Source organism: Corylus avellana, chromosome 4, assembly GCF_965113065.1.
Source record: "Corylus avellana chromosome 4, dhCorAvel1.hap1.2, whole genome shotgun sequence".
Lineage (NCBI taxonomy): Eukaryota > Viridiplantae > Streptophyta > Magnoliopsida > Fagales > Betulaceae > Corylus > Corylus avellana.
The window spans coordinates 30,972,560-30,994,429 of NC_142493.1; the positions used below are offsets into that span (position 1 = coordinate 30,972,560).

General features: G+C 36.2%; 2 protein-coding genes and 1 pseudogene across 5 annotated transcripts; 2 read left to right on the plus strand and 1 right to left on the minus strand.

Annotated features, from left to right (window-relative positions):
• Positions 1-60: 60 nt before the first annotated feature.
• On the minus strand, positions 61-5,104 carry GEK1 (D-aminoacyl-tRNA deacylase). Of its 2 annotated transcripts, none has more exons than XM_059590989.2 (9): positions 4,961-5,104; positions 4,678-4,849; positions 4,432-4,574; positions 4,297-4,360; positions 2,522-2,574; positions 2,067-2,122; positions 1,537-1,611; positions 939-1,127; positions 61-356 (listed from the first exon to the last, which is right to left on the minus strand). In XM_059590989.2, exons 1-9 carry the CDS (start codon positions 5,060-5,062, stop codon positions 269-271), a joined length of 942 nt encoding a protein of 313 aa, XP_059446972.2. In that variant the 5' UTR covers positions 5,063-5,104; the 3' UTR covers positions 61-268. The 2 variants fall into 2 exon arrangements, with proteins under 2 accessions (XP_059446972.2, XP_059446971.2); XM_059590988.2 differs by having other exon boundaries at positions 63-356; positions 4,678-4,861; positions 4,961-5,080.
• Positions 5,105-7,120: 2,016 nt separating this feature from the next.
• Positions 7,121-13,906, plus strand: LOC132179009 (Translin family protein). 3 transcript variants are annotated; one of them, XM_059591616.2, is made up of 8 exons: positions 7,121-7,226; positions 7,329-7,444; positions 10,294-10,373; positions 11,549-11,690; positions 11,779-11,928; positions 12,241-12,442; positions 13,192-13,293; positions 13,417-13,905. In XM_059591616.2, the coding sequence occupies exons 1-7, from the start codon at positions 7,160-7,162 to the stop codon at positions 13,290-13,292; spliced, it is 858 nt and encodes a 285-aa protein (XP_059447599.2). In that variant the 5' UTR covers positions 7,121-7,159; the 3' UTR covers position 13,293; positions 13,417-13,905. The 3 variants fall into 3 exon arrangements, with proteins under 3 accessions (XP_059447599.2, XP_059447600.2, XP_088371497.1); XM_088515371.1 differs by having other exon boundaries at positions 7,129-7,226; positions 7,335-7,444; positions 13,417-13,906; XM_059591617.2 differs by lacking the exon at positions 13,417-13,905 and having other exon boundaries at positions 12,241-12,474; positions 13,192-13,274.
• Positions 13,907-16,046: 2,140 nt separating this feature from the next.
• Positions 16,047-17,024, plus strand: LOC132178411 (cytosolic sulfotransferase 5 pseudogene; annotated as a pseudogene).
• Positions 17,025-21,870: the final 4,846 nt, after the last annotated feature.

Below are 21,870 nucleotides of genomic sequence, written 5' to 3' on the forward strand. Positions count from 1 at the left end.
GCCCCATCAAAGCATACAATTTCCAGCAGGTGTCTTTGTTTCTTATTTTGTTTTTACTAAACACAAACTCTCACATTTATACGGGATTAAACTCATTATTTCATTATTATTATTTTTTTTAATTTATAGTTTTTGTCATTAAAACTTACATCTACATACCATATCAAATGAAAATGTAATTATGTAAAGTATTATAATAAGCTGACAAAATTTTGACCCAACCCTTGTCTGGGAAAATGATGCTGTCAACAATTATGTTCTTCAGAAATCAGTAGAAGTCCGCTGGTTTGCCAATTTTTATGTTCTGCTCACCTAGGAACCCTGTTATAGCATTCTTCTGCCAGCTTTTGAAACTCCTGCAACCAGTAAGTAGCAAGGTAAACTGAGGGATTGAAACAATTGGGGAACCTAACAGCTCATGCATTATGTAATTATATACCTAAATCTCATTTAAAAAAGAATGTGCAAAGTTATAATGCTAAACAAATGATCTTCCAAGAAAAGGAGTGAATAACAAGGAAAGAACCCAAAAAGGTAAATTGTAATCATCTAGCTGCACCACTGCATTAGAATTTCATACTTATGGTCCTACAACTTTATGCTGTTCATAATTTGAAGCTCATTGCTCAGAGACTGCAATTTTAGATACTCTGCGCTCATATCTCTACCAACATCAATGTTTCACGTGCCAAAAAAAAAAAAACACACTTGTTAAGCCAAATAACCATAACTTGTGATCTAGATGTGCTTTAATAATGATTTAGGTAACCCTCCTTAATATGCATCAGCGGCATTAGAGTTTCAAGCGTCGGAACATATATTTAGATCTCAGTAATCATCAAATGCAATTTTTAGCACTAACAGTACATCTATATAGCTAAACCATACTATAATGGGTGTCATGCAATTAAACCAAATATTCTTCTCTGTGATCTTACTTGTGATCAAGATGTGCAATAATTTCCCCACCAGGGAAAGCCAATCTTGTAGCCTCAAATGCAGCTTTAATTGATTCCCTCCAAGTCCCGCCAACCTCTTTTGCATTTATTTCTACTTTTGACAAGCTTGGATCTTCCATCGGCAAGGAGTATCCGGAAAGTAGGTGACCCACCCAAACACCATCTTTCCTATATTTACAATCAACAGATGACTCATTTTCAGAGTAGGTGTGAAATAAAAACTATTTAACTATTATCAATTGAGAATAGATTTATCTATGCTTCAGTTAGACATCCAAATAGCATAATAACAGTTAGACTATATGAGCTCTCAACAATAAAGACCTATGATAGTGCAAAAGGACCCAAGATTGATGCAAACATTACTTCCCCATAACAACACACACTAACCAAAAAAAAAAAAAATCTGAGTTCAGATGTTTCTTCATAGCTTGAAATGATCTTTTTAGCATAGTCACATCCACATGGTCAACCCATTTGAAAGGTTAGAGTTCAAAGTCACAAACTAATACATAATAGTAAGAACATATTTTAAAGAATCAAGAGAACCGAAAACTGCAGGATGGCTGTAACTTACAGAACTATGTCCATATGCCGAGGTGCATAATGTCCACCACCTATCCCAAGAAGGACTCTGTTATTATCATTCTCCCTAGGTCACAACAAAATTCAAAATTGATGTTAATGAAGCATCGTCAATAAGAAGAGACAAATATTGTAGGCCAAGAGCATATCATAATAAAATAAATTTTATCGCATAATTATTCTCTATTTCTAGAATGAGTAATACATAAGAACATATCAACATGACAACCAGAAGAAAGAAATAAGTTAAAGAAGCCCAAGTCCAACCTGAAAAATGGAACGCACTAAAAAGAACATTTACCAAATGAGTTATCAACTAAAACAGAATGCACAAAATCACGTATGGGAAGTGGTAAAACAGGGGCAGAAATAAAGGCAGGCCTATGGGTATTGAAAATGAAACTAGTTTACTATATAGAATAATTGAGTTTTTGGTTCAAGAATGAAAATGCAAACATCAGGCTTTGCATCAAAAAATTGATCAAGAAATAGCATAAGAGAATCGTTCTTTTTGGACTGCACCTGCTCCAGTTTCCTACAGCAGCACCTCCTCCAAGCCCAAGCCCTTCAGTGATTAGCTGCAACCACCAGTTCAACCAAATTTCAGTAAAAAGAATTCATTTTTATATAACTCCTAACAAGCCCTTGTCATAATGCAGATTGAATACATTTATCCTTAATTTGAAAAAAAAAAAAAAATGGTTGAGAATAACTAAGGTGGAAATATATGAACATATGTCATCCATACCAGTCATATGACTTTGCTGCAGCACATTGGAGAATTTGCGTGAGTAACATTAACACTAGAACTATGATCGTGACTCTCATTGATTGGAACATGCCAAAACTTAGAAAATTAAGAAACGGCAAAAAAATAAGGGACGTTGCTTGCACAAAAAACGTAATTTTTTTTTTAAAAAAAAGGACATGTCAGTGACTGATGCTCAAAAAAATTTAAGTCATTAAGTGATACTCACCAGAGCAATAACACGAGCTGCATCCTGCCTATTCCAGTATTCTTCTGTGCTACCTATATCAACCAGAAGAAAGCAATTAGGTATAAAATAGAATATTCAAATAAATTAAATGTAATATAAGATTGGCAGAAGCTCAAAATATGCATTTCCAGCTGAAAACTAGCACATATCAAGGCTCGATTTGTTTCTACAGGACATGTTTTCCCTCAATAGAAGATATTTTTGGAAAAATATTTTTTCCTTTTTTCTTTTTATTTGGTTGAAACCTTAAAAATGAATTTTCAGTGTTCGTTTGCACAACAAATTTCAATGGAAAAAATCCATAAACAAGCAACACCAAAGCCCGTGGAGTATTGAGAAAGTGGAAGGCGGTGGTGGTGGCACAAAGAACCAAGGAGGGAGTGTCCTGAGAGAGGAGAGAAAAAAAAATGTGAGAAATAGAGAGAAGAGAGGATTGTTTCTCCGGAAAATGACTTATGCATTTTCCACCACTTCAGGTGTAATTTTCAGTTGACCAGAATAATATTTTTCATTGACTAGTATCTTTTAATAGCACCCAACACACACACACACACACAAAAAAAAACCACATATTCCGTATAACATTTTACGCCAAAAGCCCAGATATGCAAATTTTCCTTTTTGGGCTAAAATGAAAAAAACTCAGATCTTCAACATAGCTAAAAAAATATTAGGATGAACATGTTCGTGAGTTGATAAAAGAGGAAGAATGAAACAATACTGTACCATTTGAAAAATCGATACCATGTTATTCAATTTTTCCTAGTTCACCAAGATTCATTTTCAAAAAGGTTCGTTAATAGTTATACACTAGCTCTCTACCAAACACAACATTCCTCCTTCTCCATGCTTGGTCACATTATGACCGTTGTTTAACTTTTGAAATAGCTTTCAATGATAGAAGTGGTGAAGTTGTAAACACTATGTCAAGCTATAGAAAGGTCATTTGACACTAAAAGCTCCTAAAAGAAGAAAAACCATGACTTAGCACAAAACCTGTCAAAGGAACAAGAGATGCGAAGATGAGTTACCAAGTTTTATCATCTAAATTAATCATCCACGAGATATAAGGGTTGAAAAGAATGCTAACTAGACTTAAGGTAGGCACCACCAAGTATTATCATCTGAAATCAATCATCCATGAGATATAAGGGTTGAAAAGAATGCCACACTAGACTTAAGGTCGGCTGGCCGAAATTTGGATTCTGGACTGTCATGACTGATGCTTATCAAATACTTCAGATATTTTTAAAAAGTGGGGTTATAAAGTCAGCCATGCCCCACGAACCAGAAGGTTGTTAGATGAAGAGGTAAAAAAACAAAATGAGGATGTTTGGCAAGAGAAATAAAGAAGAAAAAAGAATGCAACTGTGAGAAATTGGACAACATTGATTGAGGGCAAGAAGAAGTCAGATTAAATTGCTATGATCATAACGTAAGAAGACCAATGAACACACTTGCAGGAATAACTAAATTCTAGATGAATTCACCTAAGAAGACGGGAATAAATAAATAAATAAATTCTCACCCTCCAATATATGCTAGTTTGCACCTTTAAATTTTCTAGTAGTCTCGAATTGCTTTACCACAACTAATCTATTACTCTTGCACAGAATTCTGTAACTGAAGGCAATTTAAGAACAACACAACCATAGTAACTACAAGTCATATATCAATTACTTGAAAACACTCGTGTGCCATGAAATTCACTAGATAATAAAACAAACCAGAAAAGAAGTACAGAGAAGACTCACCAATCTCTATAAACATAGTTGGTTTATTAGTCACCGGTCCATGATGAGTACCCTCCAAAGTAATCTACATATTTGGTAACGCAAATGTCAAAAAGAACAATCATATTTGAATGAGCTGAGCAAGAGAAAATATACCTCAAACTCAGGAACCAAATTATGAGAATGAGCAATCTTCTTCAACAGCCTCAGCCAGGGGCCAATCCGAGGACTGGGTGGAGCCGCCCATCCAGGCTTCCCACCCTGTGGCGGAATTTCACCTTCCCTCAAGTGAGGTACCCCTGCGCCACTCGAGGGAATCGAAAAAATAACCATCTTTTCAAGAATAAACATAATGGGAATCAGAGAAAGTAAAAGTAAGCAAAAGGGAAATGGAGATTTCACCGATAGGGTGAACAGTGAGCGCGGGGCGGTTGGAAACGGCTGTATGTTTGCTGAGGAAGATGACCTCGTCGACGGGCTCGCCGGTGGCTTCCTCCCAGCGCTGGTCCAAGTGATCCTCCACAATTATGCTCTTGTCGTGGAGCACTAGCCTCACCTCTTCGTTAGCGAAGCTCTTCATATCCTCCTAGTAATCACCAACAATCTTAAGAAACAGAATTTTGAAATATGCAATCAATGAAAAAGGAAATTCAAGGGCTTGGTGGAATATGGGTTGGAACTGAACCTGGAAGAAAGGGCCTGGATGCCAGCCGGGCATGGCTAAAAGCGCGTTGGCCGGGTTTATGGACGCGGGGTCCGTCGTCGTCGCCACCACCAGCTTCACCATCTCTCTCTCTCTCTCTCTCTCCCTGAACTGTATTTTTTTTTTTCCCAGCCAACGGTTTCTGACCGACCGCCACTGGTCTCTCTACTTCCCGCTGGGACAAAAGAAGGTTGGTAATTTAGACATTTTAACTCGATCTATTGAAATGACCGATATACCACTCCAGTTAGGGTTTAAGTTTTAACTCATGAAAAATCCAGTCCTACTTGGACAATCATCTCAAAAAGATTAATCAATTTAGAGTTTCTCTATAATCCTGTCTAAAGTTCAGTTTTACCCATTAATTAAGCAATGTAAAACTTAGCACTCATAACTATTTTTATAAATAATCCACTTTATATAAGCCACTCTTCACATTTTCAATATGTGATTGGGTTGTTAGATACATCTCCAGTAAATTGGCACGTGCAATCCACCCTTAATTAAAAACGACAAATTGAATGGAGCATTGGTTAATGTTTTTTTGACATGTCCACACAAGGGAAGGGTGAGGGGGAGTTCGAACTAGTGACTTTTGCTTAATGAGGTGTGGTTTACATTTAATTAAGCAAGCTACCCCTTGAGAACAACACTAGTTAATGTTTTGTATTACTTATTTTAAATAAGAATTATTTTATCTTATTACTTAGAATAATAAATTTTTTTAACAATAATTAAATAACTAATGAGTAGCAAAGATATTTACTTTATGTCATAACAAATAAATAAATGAACTAATTGAATAACTTGTAAACAAAAATCTAATTTGCTTGAAAAGTAAAATTAAATAAAGTGGGTTTGAACAAAATTAAATTAGATAAACTTGAGGATTCAATGCTAACTTGTTCATAATCACAATAGTAATAAGCTATCTATTAAAAAAAAAAACACACACACACATTAGTAGTGGTGATTTAGTGGTTTCAATAAAATTTTTAAAGCGGTTGAATATGTATTAAAATGAGAGGTTGACTCTGAGGATGAAAATCATCAATCATATTAGCATTAGTTGTTTTGCGTTTGGATAGAAAGTAATGCCAATTGTTCTATTTGTGTTCCTTAGAAAATAATGTGACCTTTAAAATTATAATTGGATTAAAATTAAATAATAATCTATTATAAATTCAATGGTGATTTTAAAAATCATATTAATTTTGAGGAACACAAGAGAGACACAATAATGACATATAAAATTATGTTGTGACTTGGTCACTTAGTTGAACTTGAGAAAGCGTTTGCGGTTTACATTATATAGGCATCTCATGCGCTGCTCTTAAGGGGAAGATGCAACTATTGTAATGCACGGGTAGAATAACTATATGGATAATACTGGACATCTCAACATTTTTTCCCAAATGATCTGGTCTAGTCAATAAATAAATATATATATATATATATATATATATTTTTTTTTTTCTTAAATGAATGTGAGGTCTAGATCATTTGGAAAAGGAAATTTGAAAAAAAATATTGAGATGCTTAGCAACCCTCTAACTATATTGGTCTTCTTTCAGCCCCGCTTTCTAAATTAAATTAAAAAAATAAATTAAAATAAAAAAAAAAGATAAGAAAAAAAGGGAAAAATATAAAAAGCTTACAAAACTATCAGTCGTTTTCGATTTAACCCCCTAATGTTTCAAAAGTAATAAAGCAGCCATCCAAACTACCAAACTATTGCATTTTGACCACTCCGTTAGTCAAAACCGTCAGTTTGGACGGAAACTACAAAACGACGTCGTTTTGTTATGGGTAAGTTATTACAATGCCCTTTTTATGATTTTTTTTTTTGAAAAATATAAAAAAGCCCCATAAACTACCAACCATTTTCATTTTAGCCCCTTAATGTTTAGAAAGTGATAAAGTAGCCTCCAACAAAATGACGTCGTTTTGCAGTTTCCGTCCAAACTGACGGTTTTGACTAATGGAGTGGCTAAAATGCAATACTTTGGTAGTTTGGACGGCTACTTTATCACTGTTGAAATATTAGGGGACTAAATCGAAAACGACTGCTAGTTTAAGAGGTTTTTTTTATATTTTTCCGAAGAAAAAAGAAAAAAGAAAAAAGGTTAATAGTTCCTACCCGAGGGTAGAGAAGGCGCTTCGGGTGTCCAGTAGAGACAGATGTTCTACTCCACTGCATTTCACAGGATCTCTCTCATGGCAACCAAGCCCCACCGCCTCCACCAATGTAACTCTCTCTCTCTCTCTCTCTCTCTCTCTCTCTCTCTCGCACATGCCTCTGTTCCGTGCTTTGATTAACAGCGCTAAACCGATACTCTCACTTACGCAGCAACAGTTGCAGGGACGTCTGCGTTGCAGAGCTCAGTGAAAAGGTCGAGGACAATTACCACCGAGTCTTCCATGAAGGACGCTTTCGGCAAATACGCCGAATACCTCAACAGCCTCGTAATGCCTCTTTTATCTCATACCCCTCTTTTCCCATGTCGATTACTGTATTGTATAAAATTGCCAATTATTACAATGCTATACTTCTTTGCTAGACTGTGAATGTTGTTCATGAATAAACTAAACACCAAATTTCGTCGAAAAAAATAGTTATACCCATTGTTTTACTTTTCAAGTTCTCTCCAGAAGAGCTTGTCGTGTTAAAAGTAGTAAGGAATTGGGAGCGAGAAGCCCCCTCACTGTCGTTTTTAGGTACCACGCGCACTTGCAATGACGATTGTTGAATCCAAACAACCCCAATCTACATGACTGCAACCCCATAAGCTAAGCACAATACTATAGGACATAAGCTCCATCTTGGTCTCCCGAAGACAAATAACATCTGCCTTCCCATTATTTGAGTAAATTCCATGATAACAATTCGAGCTTCATGGATAAACCAAGATACCGCTCCCCTTTACTCTGCTACGGCTTGAATATCCACCCGTTGAATCATAGTTTATCGAGCAGGATAATCTTTCCAACTCTCTATTACTTCTGAAGACTGTTTTGGAGTTAGAAACCCATCCCTCCTGATTATGACTTGCTTTGATAGCTGTAAACAGCTCCATAAATTGCCCTTCAAACCCATCACAAGATAGACCAATAAAATGGCGAATATCCTTCACCTTCTGCAAGACCCAACTAGAAGCCATAGGCTCTGAACACTCAGGTTGGGTAAACACGCTAGGGGAGAAACAATTCAAAGGTTCACAAACAAAGGGATCCTCCCTATTACAAAGCACAAATTCTATACTTGCCCGTCCATGCCTGTTTGTCTGTACAATACACATCAAGCCCATCCAGACTACAAGACACTTTGCCACCCGTACCACTTGCTTCACCCATCCTTACCTCCAGCCAATTGTCCGCTTCCTTATTCGGTTGACCCTCTTCCTTACCTCCAGCCCATTGTACCGGAAAAAAATAAATAGCTAAAATAATTATCTACTAATAACAGTCTAATACCTTGGAGACTTATTGGACCAAATATACTTCTTATATTGAGTAAGGGCCAAGCCTAGTTTTAGGCTTCCACAATGGATAATTCTTCTCCAATGAGCCCCTTTGAGCTGAACTTTTTATGGTGGGATTAGAATTATTCTGTTTTATGATAGAGATAGCCTCAATTCCTTGTTCCCTTTTTTATTTATTTTTTTATTTTATTTTTATTTTTTATATATTTTATTTTTAACTTTGAAAAAAAAAGGGATTACTTCTTTACCCAAGCTCGTCTAAAGCATGGAAACTGTACCTGATTCTCTGTGTATTATGTCAATGTGCTTGATCTATGATGGAAGCAATGAACCAAGAATTAATGGTAGTTTTGAATTCATTTTTTTAAAATTGCCCAACTCTGTGATGCAACCTGGATGCTAGCTTAAAACTTCCCATTTAATTGCTTTCGAGTCTTAATCAATGAATATATGGTTAAGCTGCAATCGTCACAGAAGTGATTTTTAAGAGTTAAAAATTAAAATGCTCACTTGCACGTTCCAATGTTTAGGATTGTCCAGAATTCAGCTCTTTCAGCTTTTAGCTAAAAATGGTAGTGCTTTTTATTTGTAATAGTTATTGGTCGTGCATCAATCTACTTTTCTTTCCTATCATGACTGCTCCAAATCTGTGTGTATTGATCCAACATGTTGTCTTACATTTGATGGTCCACCACATTGCATGTGAAATATGTGGACAGACAATTAATATGTGTACACAGCATGAGGATGTGAACAAAGTGAGTTGTAAAGTACAATTGCATGGTAGGTCCTTGGCGTTAAGCATTCAGCCTAATAGTGCAGTTGCTTGATTAGGTACTTTTACTTAATAACTATATGACTGGACATGGGCGTGGATGTCGTGTGAAGTCGGATGCATGAATTCCATGTAGCCATTTTTTTTTTGATAAGTAAAAAGGATGTATTAATCAAAGCGCAGAGAAGCGCAACCCTAGTATACAGGGAGTATATAAGAGAGTGACAGATAGAGAAAAAGAAGAAGAAAACATAAAAAGGAAGTCAGGGAAGCTGATCACTAAAGGCGCTAGCCAACCAGCAGTCCAAGTGAAAAGGGTGTACAAGAAAAAGTGTATAAGGTCGTCAATGTTCCTGGTCGTGAATTCCATGTAGCCATTTTGTAACATCCTGGTCTTATATTGGGAATATGAGTAGCTTACATAGAGTGAGTGGTTTATAAAGACACTCATGGATGCTAAGTTACATATTTCTTAGTTATTAGGTGAAATTTGGCTTTATAAGTGATTGTAGGGAAGCTCCAAATTGATTAGTTTTTTTGAGATGATAGAGTAGATGTGCTAGCGCTTTGACCTGAGTCATAACAAATGACACCAGAGTCACCTAGTAATGCCATGTGGTATTGTTAGCATTGCATGACATGAACTTGACACCTCGGTCCCATATTAGGAAGATGAATAGCTCACATAAAATGGGTGGTTTATAAAGACACTCATGAGTACCAAGTCACATATTACTTATTAGGTGAAGTTAGGCTTTATAAGTGATTTTAGGGAAGCTTAAAATAACTAGTCCTTTTGAGGTGATAGCACAGATATGGCTATTGCTTTTCCTTGGGTCATAACACTTTCACCCCATTTGGTGGTTTTTAATGAATCATTACATCATAAAAAATTGTGTGAAGTTGTAACACTCTACAAGAGGATACATTCTGCAAAATACCCAAGCTTGTAGTTATGCACAATAAAAGTTATTGGCATTATGTGGTTTGCCACAAATATTCATTTATTGGCACTGCCCACCCATATTACTATTTTTTTTTTCTTTTTTCTTTTGTAGAATGAAAAACGTGAAAGAGTGGTGAAAGCAAGTCGTGACATCACCATTAACAGCAAAAAGGTCATATTTCAGGTGCACAGGTAATGGTTTTTTTTTCCTTCCCGATTTTGTGTGTTTGGGGGGGGGGGGGGGTGGGAGTTTTTTATTTTTTAGTTTATATTTTTATATATCATTAAAAAGCGCAAAAGGCACAACTTAGGTATACAAAAGGAATGCCTAACTAGAAAGAGAGAAACAGTCTAGAAAAGCAAATTAGCAAGTCTAAAGTAGCTGCATATTGGTAAAAAGTATTGAAGAAAAAGGACTTTAGATCCACCATTGTCCTTTTGTGGTCTCCAAAACTCCTATCATTTCTTTCCCTTTAAATACACCACAAAAGGTATGGCGGTATTATCTTCCACACTACTGCACTTTGGGGACTGCCACTCAACCCTTTCCAACAAGCAAAAAGATCAACCACCTTTTTAGGCATAACCCAAGTTAGTCAAATACGATTAAAGATAACATTCCATAAGGCACTATAAATCTCATAGTAGAGAAAAATATGATCTACAGACTCCCCACACCTCTTACACATACAACTCCAATCCACCACTATGATATGCCGCTTCTTTAGGTTATTCATCGTGAGGATCTTCCCTAAGACTGCCAACCAAGAAAAGAATGTTGCTCTTATGGGAACCTTATTCCGCTAAATAGTCTTCCAAAGAAAGGGACTACCATCATTAGGGACAAGGATGTTATAGAACAATATAACGTGGAACGACCCTCTCTTTGAAGGGACTTAACAAAGTTTGTCTTCACCTGCCCGGCTCACTCTAGAAGAGTACAATAAATTGAAAAGAAAAACAAAGACATTCACTTCCCAATCATGAGTTGCTCTGATAAAGCTTACTTTCCACTTAAAGCCACTAGAAAGCTCCAAATGATCTGTCATGAAGGCATCCTTAATGCGAGCTAAACTATACAAATCTGGGAAAGTTTCCTTAAGGGCTTGATCTTCACACACCACGAGTCATGCCAAAATCTAATATTGGAGCTGTTTCCTACCTCAAATTTGGTATGACTAGCAAACTCTGCCTAGCCCCTCTTGATATTTTTTATTAACCTCACCCTGTACAACTCATGAACCTCATTAAAATACCACCCACCCCACGAGCTACCATATTAAATATCGTGGCAATTTTATCTTTACTAGGGCTTCATCTTGTTTATATACACTAACAAATTGGTGTTTCAATTTCATATTAAACAGAATTGGCAAACACAACAAAGAAGAAGTTTTGGAGAAGGCAGAAAAGGATTTGGCAGCTGTGACAGATCAGTATATGTCTCGACTAGTGAAAGAACTGCAAGGGTCTGATTTTTGGAAGCTAAGACGAGCATACTCACCTGGGGTAGCCTTTTCGTTTCCTAACCTATGAAGCCCTCTTAGCCCTGAAATATACAGCTAAGTTGACTCAATTTATGCCTGGCCGGTTGCAGGTACAAGAATATGTTGAAGCTGCAACATTCTGTAAATTCTGCAAAACTGGGACTCTTTTGAATCTTGATGAGATGAATGCGACTTTGTTACCACTTAGTGATCCGTCTTTTGAGCCTTTGCAGATTAATGTCCTTGACTATCTCTTGGGGGTAATTGCCTTAATTAACTTTATGGTATTTTAATTATATTTTGTTTTGTAAATGATAGACTATTGATGGTTCTGTGTCTGAAATCTGAATGGGACATCAGTGGTGCTATGGGACATATGTTGACATCCAGTATGGTGTATTCTTTGTAGATGTAGTTAATCTCATGGCAATTAAAGTGGTCAAATTGATTTATTTATTTGACCTCTGGACAACTAACTACGTGGCTAACTGTCTAAAGATTGCACACACTTTTTTATTTTTTCCTTATTTTTATTTTTTTTGGGAAAAGAGGTGCTTAGTGTTCTTGTACAGCTTGCAGACTTGACTGGAGAGCTGATGCGGTTGGCGATTGGTCGAATACCAGAAGGTGAACTTGACTTTGCTGAGAAGATATGCAGGTTTGTACGTGATATCTACAGGATGCTGACTCTTCTAGTCCCAGATATGGATGATAGTTCTGATATGAAGACAAAGATGGATACAATGCTCCAAAGTGTAATGAAAATAGAGAATGGTATTGTGTTGACAAATTTCCTGCCCAAATTTGTAAGCATGACCTGTTATATTTCAAATAGATGAAACATGTTAAAATCCTGTAGAGTATTACTAGTTAACATGATCTAGATAATAATAAAAAGTACTAATAGACATGCAGAATCTTCATTTATATATTGATGTAGAAAAGGATTTTTGACAGATTTGACGTTATGGAAAGAGGCTATTGATTGGGAGTATACTTTTGAACTTTTTAAAACTTGAGCACTATATATGACATTATTACTCGTGGGAAGTGCACATCTGTTTGTGGATGCATTAGCAAGTGTTCAACTGATTATATAATAAGAAACATGAGCTTTGATGGTAAAGTAGCATGCATGCATGTATGTGTTAAGGTGCTTGTCAACATCTCAGATAAGTTGGAAAAAATTAACATGTTTCTTTTTAGAGGTAGACACAACTCACGACCGGCGGGACTGAAAGATATTGGCAAGAAATCAGAAAAGTTAATTATTCTCGAGTCTTTCTTTCCCCTTTACTTTTAACTATTTATTTGTGAACTTCCAATTTTTGAGTGGAAATATTCTGAAATCTGAACAATATTTCTGAAGAGTTATTCAACCGTAACATTTTTTTGGTTAATAAAAATGAGAATGTCAGCTTTGAATGTATTTTGCGTGCATGATGAACTGTATAAGATTTCTCTGATTAGGTACATAACTCCACTTTACTGGTTTTCAGGTTTAACTTAAGTTGTTTTTGTAGCTTGCTTTAGTGCTCATGTGAGAGGATCAGAGTACATTCCACTCCTTGGATCCAGCGATCAAAGTTCCTTCTTATTGGGGGTGCCTGATATTGAGCCATGAAGTAATTTCTGCTTCTTGTCTTTTCTGTATCATTTTTTTGGTACAGGATATTTTCACCCAATTGTTTCTTTCTACTCTAGTTTTTCATGTCTAAGGAGGGAAATTTTCTTGCTTTTCAATTTAGAAACTGTTTGGAATGCTTCGTGGAACCCGAGACCACAGGTGCATCTTCCTGCTGAAAGGTTTGAAGGTTCATTCTTCATCTTCTTCTGGCTTATTTTGGAAATTTTGTTGTGAGAAGCTGCTCGTGGTTACTCAACAGGCAGAGATTGTGAAACTCTTTGGGGGAAAGACTTCATTTATGGATTCTTTTGGTGAGGGCTAGATTTAGTGAGTTTATATATAAGGCCATTGCCTCCCAAAGGGGTCTTGACATGAGGCCCGAAATAGAATGCTAATATCCCCCCTTTCAGGTAAATCGGGAGCATATTCATAGTGTGTTACTATACCATAACATTGGCGAAGTGCTTATGCACTTTAGATAAATAATTTCTAGTCCCGTGTGGCTTTCTCTTATTTGATTGATTATTCCCTTACTTTATAGGAAAAAGTGTAGAATCAGTTGTGTGGTTACACTAATTTGCAATAAGCTCACTGTAGTATAAAAATATTTTGAGAGCTTCCTATAGTATGTGAAAATAACAAATAAGTTTCTACTATGATGTTTTATTCGAAATCTTGACAGATTCCATTGGTTTGCCTCGGCAAATCTAATTATATAACAACACATGTTGTTCTCAAAGGGTAGTTCAATCGGCTGTAGACCACGCCTAATGAAGTGGAGATCACTAGTTCGAATTCTCTCCCTTCTCTTGTATGGACAGGAAAAAAAAAATACAAAACACATGTTTCAATTTAATTACTGACTTAATTAAAACGCAGGAATTATCACGTCATTTGTCTAAACCACGTATCTATAACACGTCATCCCCTTTGCCATGTCAGCAAAGTAAACTATAGGGAGAAAAACCTAATTAAATATTTCAAATCTTTCACCATGTGATCACAGTTCTTCGCCTAATATTTTAGATGTTTCTGTTTTCTTGTGATGGGTGCCATAATTGTGATGATATATTGATATGGGGAGATCAAAACCCATTGCCCACTGCCCATTCTTGATGCTACATTAGGACCAGTGGGGGCCCGGCCCCTACAGACCTTTTAAAAAACATTTATTTGTTAAGGATAATTTTGAATGTGCAAGATATAATGGCCTCAGTCTTGTCATTGTTTTGTTTTTTAAAAAAGATTAAGAGAAGCTCTTTTGATCTTTTGAGAATTAGCTTATTTTTAATCTCTAAAGCCTTTTATTAAATTATTGGTGAACCATCTTCTTTTCTTAGAGGAATATATAAGGCAGAAATAATATATTGTTTTGTTGCATCAAGCACTATTTGTTAGTTAGAGAATACTTTGAGATTTATATAAAGTAAGGCTAGACATTATATTTTTATTCTACAATAATAACATGACAGCTTCAACTAATCCTTAATATATATATATAATAAGGATTGATGCAATGGTTTGTTAGGATTGCCACATTATCATTGTGGAATGTAATCTATCCTTACGTCAAATTGCTTAACATTAGTATATAAATTGATAACGTGACAAAACGCTACGTATGATGCATCAATTTGCATGTGTTGGGGAGAGAAACACCAAGGGACAAAGCTGACATTATTCAAAATTGATGCATCACTGCGGTGTCAACGTGTTGTGCAAATTGATGCATCACTGCGGTTTGAATGTATTTTGCGTGCATGTGTTTGGACAAAGGCTAACATTATTCAAAACCTATCATTCATTACAGAAATCCAAACCTACCCTATATATGATAATATATCTCACCATCTAAATATTTATTAAAATAATGTTTCTAATAATTTTAGGGGTGGCTCAGTACTATTCACGTGTAAAGCATTTTTATCAGCAATGGCAAAACAGCAATAAGGGTTACCTTCTTTATAGCGACTTTTCTAAAGTTGCCCAATTATTTATTTATTTTTTTTAAAAAAAATTGAAATATGAGAAATCGGATTACAGGATTGAACGATAAGGAGGTGGGGCACCCCAACAACACAGCCCAAACGGTAGAGATAGTACAAACATACAGAAAAATAGTAGGCAATAGTTTCATTCATGATTCTAAAAGAACTATATAAACAAGTCGGACCTTTTTAATGGCTGCACAAGGCAGTAGCAAACGGCAAAATGACTCAATAAAGAGCCTCAACCGGTGAAGGCAACAACCATAGTGAAATGATTGTTGCAGGAAACATACTATCAAAAATCGTAATGAAGTGGCCGGTTGATGAAGAATGAACACTGGCTACAAAAGTTGCAGGAAACATACTGATGCTAAAATTGCCCAATTGCTTTTAGAAAATATAGATGATAATGGGAAATCAAATTAAAATTCTACTAGCTAGCTAGGCGCCTATCTTTCTGTCAATAATATGGAAAACATGATGAGAGAGAGGTGGGTTTTTTTTGTTTGTAGAGAGGGTAACACTGAAAATGCATTTGCAATCATATAATATGGTTATTGGGGCCAGTAGTCAGTAGTGAATCAACACTTAATTTATAAAAAAGCCTCAATCATGCATTATTTTGAAATTACCCCATAAAGAGGCTAATAATTAGGATGTTCCTATATATATATATACATGGAAAGATTTGTAATATCAACCCCAAACCCAAGTTGGGAATCCAAATACTACTACTATATACCCTTAATTCCCACTAACATGTATTTGCAAGACCGCAAAATGACCCAAGAATGCAGGGACCTCATATCCTCCCTGCCTAGACAAGGAGACGGCTGGATGGAAGGTGAAACAACATTCTATCAGTATCAAGGGTTTTGGCTTGCAAATTTGTTCATCCAAGGAGTTGTAGCATTCCAAAAACACTTCCAAGCTCATGACACCGATATCCTCATTGCAACAATTCCTAAAGTCGGCACCACTTGGTTGAAGGCCATCTCCTTCGCCTTAGTGAACCGGGTGCACTATCCGGACCTTCAACAACACCCTTTGCTCACAAACAACCCTCATGTTCTTGTGCCCTTCTTGGATATGGATCTATACAACCAAAAAGAGGTTCCAGATCTTACCTTCTTTACTTCCCCAAGGCTTTTCTCAACCCATTCACCTTACTCGCTACTACCATTATCTGCAAAGAATTCCACTTGCAAGCTGATTGTGTCTTTGAGTAGGAACCCTAAGGACACTTTTGTCTCACTTTGGCATTTCGCTAACAGGTTGAGACCAACAAGTTCAGGCACCCTCTCACTTGAAGACGCCTTTGATATGTTTTGTAGGGGAGTAAGTCCATTTGGGCCATATATACTGGGATCATGTTTTGGAATATTGGAAGGAAAGCTTAGGAAACCCTCAAAAGGTGCTCTTGATCTTGACGTATGAGGAACTGAAAGAGCAGCCTATTTATAATTTGAGGAGAATGGCTGAGTTCTTGGGGTGCCCATTTTCCCCGGAAGAAGAGGCAAATGGTGTAATGAATGATATCTCAAAGCTATGTAGTTTTGAGAATTTGAGCAACTTGGAGGTGAATAAAAATGGAAAATCGTTCAACGGCAAAGAGAATATTAATGTATTTTTTCGTCAAGGTCAAGTTGGTGATTGGTTGAATTGCTTGACAACTGAGATGATAGAGAAATTGGATCGTATCACTGAAGAGAAGTTTTGTGGTACTGGATTAAGATTTTAGGAATTCAAGTTTGATCATCATTTCTCTTATTATTGTATTGTGTATACTAGCATATGGTTAGCCTCCACATAAAATGTTTTTTTTTTTGTGTGTGTGTTCTTGATTCGATTGTCAACGTGTATGTTGACATGCATCTGATCAATCTTCAATAAAATGTTCTTTGTGTTCTCTAATTTGATTGTCAATGTCTATGGTTGACATCCGATCAATCTTCAATAAAATGTTTTTTGTGTTCTCTTATGTGTTATTACTCTTTGATATATGTAATAATAATAAAATAGTGCATGTATGGATATTTACATTGTACAACACAACTATGATTAAATTATATATATATATATATATATATATATATATATTAATCACCTTTAAGTTTCTCAAAAGTTCTAAGTTTTAGTAGATTATAAGCCACAAAAATGGTTGTGCGGAAGTAATTTTGGCAGCAATAATATTGTATCAATACCAAAAGCTAGAAAAAGAAAAAATATATATATTGGACAAAATTGTTGCCTATAATATAAACTTGATCGATTGCAATTACCATTGGATTGGGCATTTAACCATCTCTAAAAATTGAGAGAAACCAAAACTTTGTATGACATTCGAAATCGCAATCAGCAAGACATGTTCTGAAAGCCGTCCAAGTGAACAGAGTGGCACTGTTACACCTCAACAATCAATCCCTCAATGTGACACTCCGGCCAGCAACTCAAACCCATGACCCTAACTCTGATACCATTTATTAGATCGAGCCTTTGACCATCATTTCTTATCTAAAAATCAATATATTGATATCCAGTGAGAGAAGCCAAAACGCATTTTATGGGATTTGAAATCGTAAATTACAAAGCATATTTTAAGAGCTATCTATTTACCTGATCGGAGCGGCAATATTGTTACACCTCAACAAATACAAAAACAACTAGTAATTAAAAGTGCCTCAAGGGTGTCCAATAGTAGATAAATTAAGGGAAATCCAATTGGTCAGTGTAACGCCGGGGGGAAATCCAATTGATCTAGAATGAAGAGCTAGATCCAAAGATCTAGCTCTTCATTCTAACGTTGAAGAGCTAGATCTTTGTGGGATCAAAGGCGTATGGATCTGAAGGCATGGGCGCACGTACCCCCAACCAACGACATGATAAATTATAGACGTAGTACCCCACTCCCCCGCTACTCGATTGCCAAATCAATTATTGCTACACTACTGATCGATCTAGTCTATAGAGAAAGAGAAAGAGAAAGAGAAGAATAATTTGCTTTTGGTTTCCCTATCTTATATTCGATAAGAAAACTAGATGCATTTATAACAGACTAACAGTGAGTAAATATTTGACCTTTTTTTTTTTTTTTTTTTTTTTCGTACGTCTCTTTTTCACTAAAAGCATCTCTAGCAGTGTAGTTAAAATGAAGATATTGTCTACATTTAGCTATTTTTGTCATTTTTTTTGCTCTAACAGAATAGCTTCATATTACCTATTATACTTAAACTGTTACAGTGAATAGCTTCATATTGCTATTCATTGCAGCACACTAAATTGTTGAATATAATATTATTTCCACATTATTTTCTCTCTCTTCTCTGTCTCCCTCAACGTTTCTCTCTCTTCTCTGTTCATGAATTTATGATACAAATTCAAGTCTTTTGAATCATTAAAAACTCTCCCAAAAAATTGAGTAGCATGCATATAATTGACAAACTAAAAATGGAAAAAATAAAAATAACACAAGTATATGCTGTGTGAATCAATTTTATTGCAATTTATAAGATGATGCAAAAGTGGTTGTGGATAAAAAAAACGAAAGATTAAAAAATAATATTTGATTAATAAAATAAAGAATCTGTTAGCTAGAGTTGGTATTAAAAAATGTATAGCTAAAATAGAGAATTGTGCTTTTTGACTAAGTATAATACTTCTTACTGCTGGAGATGCTCTAATTAATGATACAAAATTTTCAATCATATCACGATGTTAGCTAGGTGTAATGCATAATTAAGCTTAATTAGCCAAGATTTCCGTCCATCATTTGTGGTCGATAGATCATTTCATCTGCTTAACTTGAGTATTAACTGTGGGTGAAGATCAAATTTAATTAACCTACATTTTGAAGTTTGGTCAAGTTCATTTTTGTTTGAATTTAATATGTTTAGTTATTTACGCAGTCAAGGAACTGAGTGACAGATTACTTAGGATTGGAGTTGGTGACCGGTGGGAGTATATAGCACGTGCATGCATGCATTATTTTTCTTTGAATCAATAGGAGTTGGTGACCTGACTCCTGAGGGTATATATATATAGCACGTGCATGCATCATGCATGCATTATTTTTCTTTTCCCTGGCCTGGCCATAAACAGATTACTTAGGATATTGTAAACATTGAAAGATGGTTTTTTCTATTCTCATGAATCAATACTCTTCTGTCTTTCCGGTTATTATTTAAAAGGAGAAAATATTCAAATAGATCTCTATTTATTTATTTATTTTTTATGAGTTACAGTGTCGAAACCACTAGGAAAGAAGAAGAAAAAAAAAAAAAAACAGCATGAACCTGTGAAATCTCTCTTTGTATGGGTTTCACTACTTCTTGTCAATGAATTAATGATAGCCTCTGCTTTTTTTTAATTATATCGTCTTCTGAGTTCACCTTTTTATTTTCCTTCTTGAGCAACCAATAATATCCATGTCCCAAGTTCATTTACATTTTGGTTCTAAAATAAAAAAATTTCAGTTCTGTACCTAATTGATGGGTTGTTTGGGTGAGGATCTTAATTATATATAGAGATAGGGATATATGATATGAATCACAAAACAAGGTGCATGAGAGACTCCAAGGCGCGCAATACGACTACAAATTACAATGCTTTCACTTCAACCACCTTCTTCTACGCTTCCCTACAACTTGCAAGAAGATGAACTGCAGCAAGAAGGCAGCGACGTCGTATCCTCCCTGCCTAGAGAAGCAGGCGGCTGGCCATTGCAACTTATTTCTATGTATCAGTACCAAGGTTGTTGGATCTCAACTAGATACGTCAAAGGAGTTCTTGTCACCATGCACTCTCAAAGCCGGCACCACTTGGTTGAAGGCCATCTTGTATGATTTGGGCCATCTTGCTGGTCTGTGAATGATTTGGGCCATGAACTGGGTCTGAGACTTGGGCTAGAGCCTTATTGAATAAATCTTGATGGACTGAATTGATGGTGGTGGCCGGGCCGGTTTGATTTGGCCAAAATTAGCCAAAACCTGTGGACCATTGAATATGGCCTGATCTGAAAAGAACTAACTCGGGTCTAACTCGGTAAACCGGGTTGGAGGTGCTGACGTGGCACTCTGTGAGGCTAACACGTGGCTAGAGAGAAGAAGAGAAGGCGTTTGGCGTGTGTACTACACGCGCGTTCCAGGCGGCGGAGCCAAGGCGCATGAATCCCATGTGCAGAAACTGTAGTGGAGCGTGGGAGCACGTGCAGCGTCGGTTGGCTGATTTCCTGACAGTTCTTGGACGGTCGGTGACAGATCTACCGAATGGTGTGGAAACCAGGCTGATCCACCTGTCGTGGCGGAACGGCAGCGGCGCGTGGTGGTTTGATAGAACTTTCTGGACGCGCGTGAAGGCGCATGGAAGCTTGGACGACGGAGATCTCGACGGATTTGGATTTGTTGGCATCTGATATGTTGTTTGGCACGCCTACTGAGGCTGATCCACCGAAGGAAGCGGCGCATGGGGAACAACATCAACTTTGAATAGCCCGTGGCAGCTGTCGTGCCTTGCAAGCTTGATTCTGGGATTACTTTTCCAGATGAGACTGCGGTGAAGGCGTGGAAAAGATTTACAGCAGCTTTAGAGGCTTGAGGTGGCGTGTGAACGACTGGAATTACAGGATAATCGTAGAACACGTAAAGGATGCCTGAAAACCGTCAAAGATGTTGGAAGCCACAAGAAAGTGGCTCTGATATCATGTTAAATATATTGGAGAGCAAAAGAAAGAGAGAGAGCGGAAGCATATAAGGACTACATTGTATTGAGTAGTATATTGAAGAGTATTACAGAGATCTCTATTTATATAAAAACTATGAATGATAAGCAAGAAACCCTAGACTAATTAAGTTAGGAAATAAACCCTAGAAAATAATATAAAATATTCGAACAAAATCAAATTAATATTCCACTAACTTGGCGCCAATCTTTCTGTCAATATATAATATGGAAAACATGATCATGAGGGAGAGGTGGGTTTTCTTAGTTTGTAGACAGGGTAACACCGAAAATGCATTTGCAATCATATTATATGGTGATTGGAGCCAGTGGTGAATCAACGTACTTTATAAAAAGCTTCAATTATGTGATCATAACTCATAACTACGAGTAGATGATTAGTCAGTTGAATAGAATTATAATATCTAGCATTTCTCGATATATTATTGCCGTCAAATTAATATAACTCCGCATTACCATTTTTATCACTTATTATAACCTTCTAAAACTAGAACTTTTGAGAAACTTAAAAGGTCAATCATAGTTGTGTTGTACAAAGTAAATAGCCAAACAAGATTTTCTTAGTATCACATGTATTAAAGAGTGACAAATTAGAGAACACAAACAACATTTTATTGAAGATTGATATGATGTCAACATACACGTACGTTGACAATCGAATCAAAAACACAAAAAACATAAAGTTTGGAGGCTGACTAGATGCCAACACATTATACAATATTAATAAGGGAAATGATGATGCAACCTGAGTACTTAAAATGTGATTCCAGTTCCATTAAATTTTTCTTCAGTAATGCAGTCAAATTTCTCTATCATCTCAGTTGTTAAGGAACTCGTCCAGTCTCCAACTT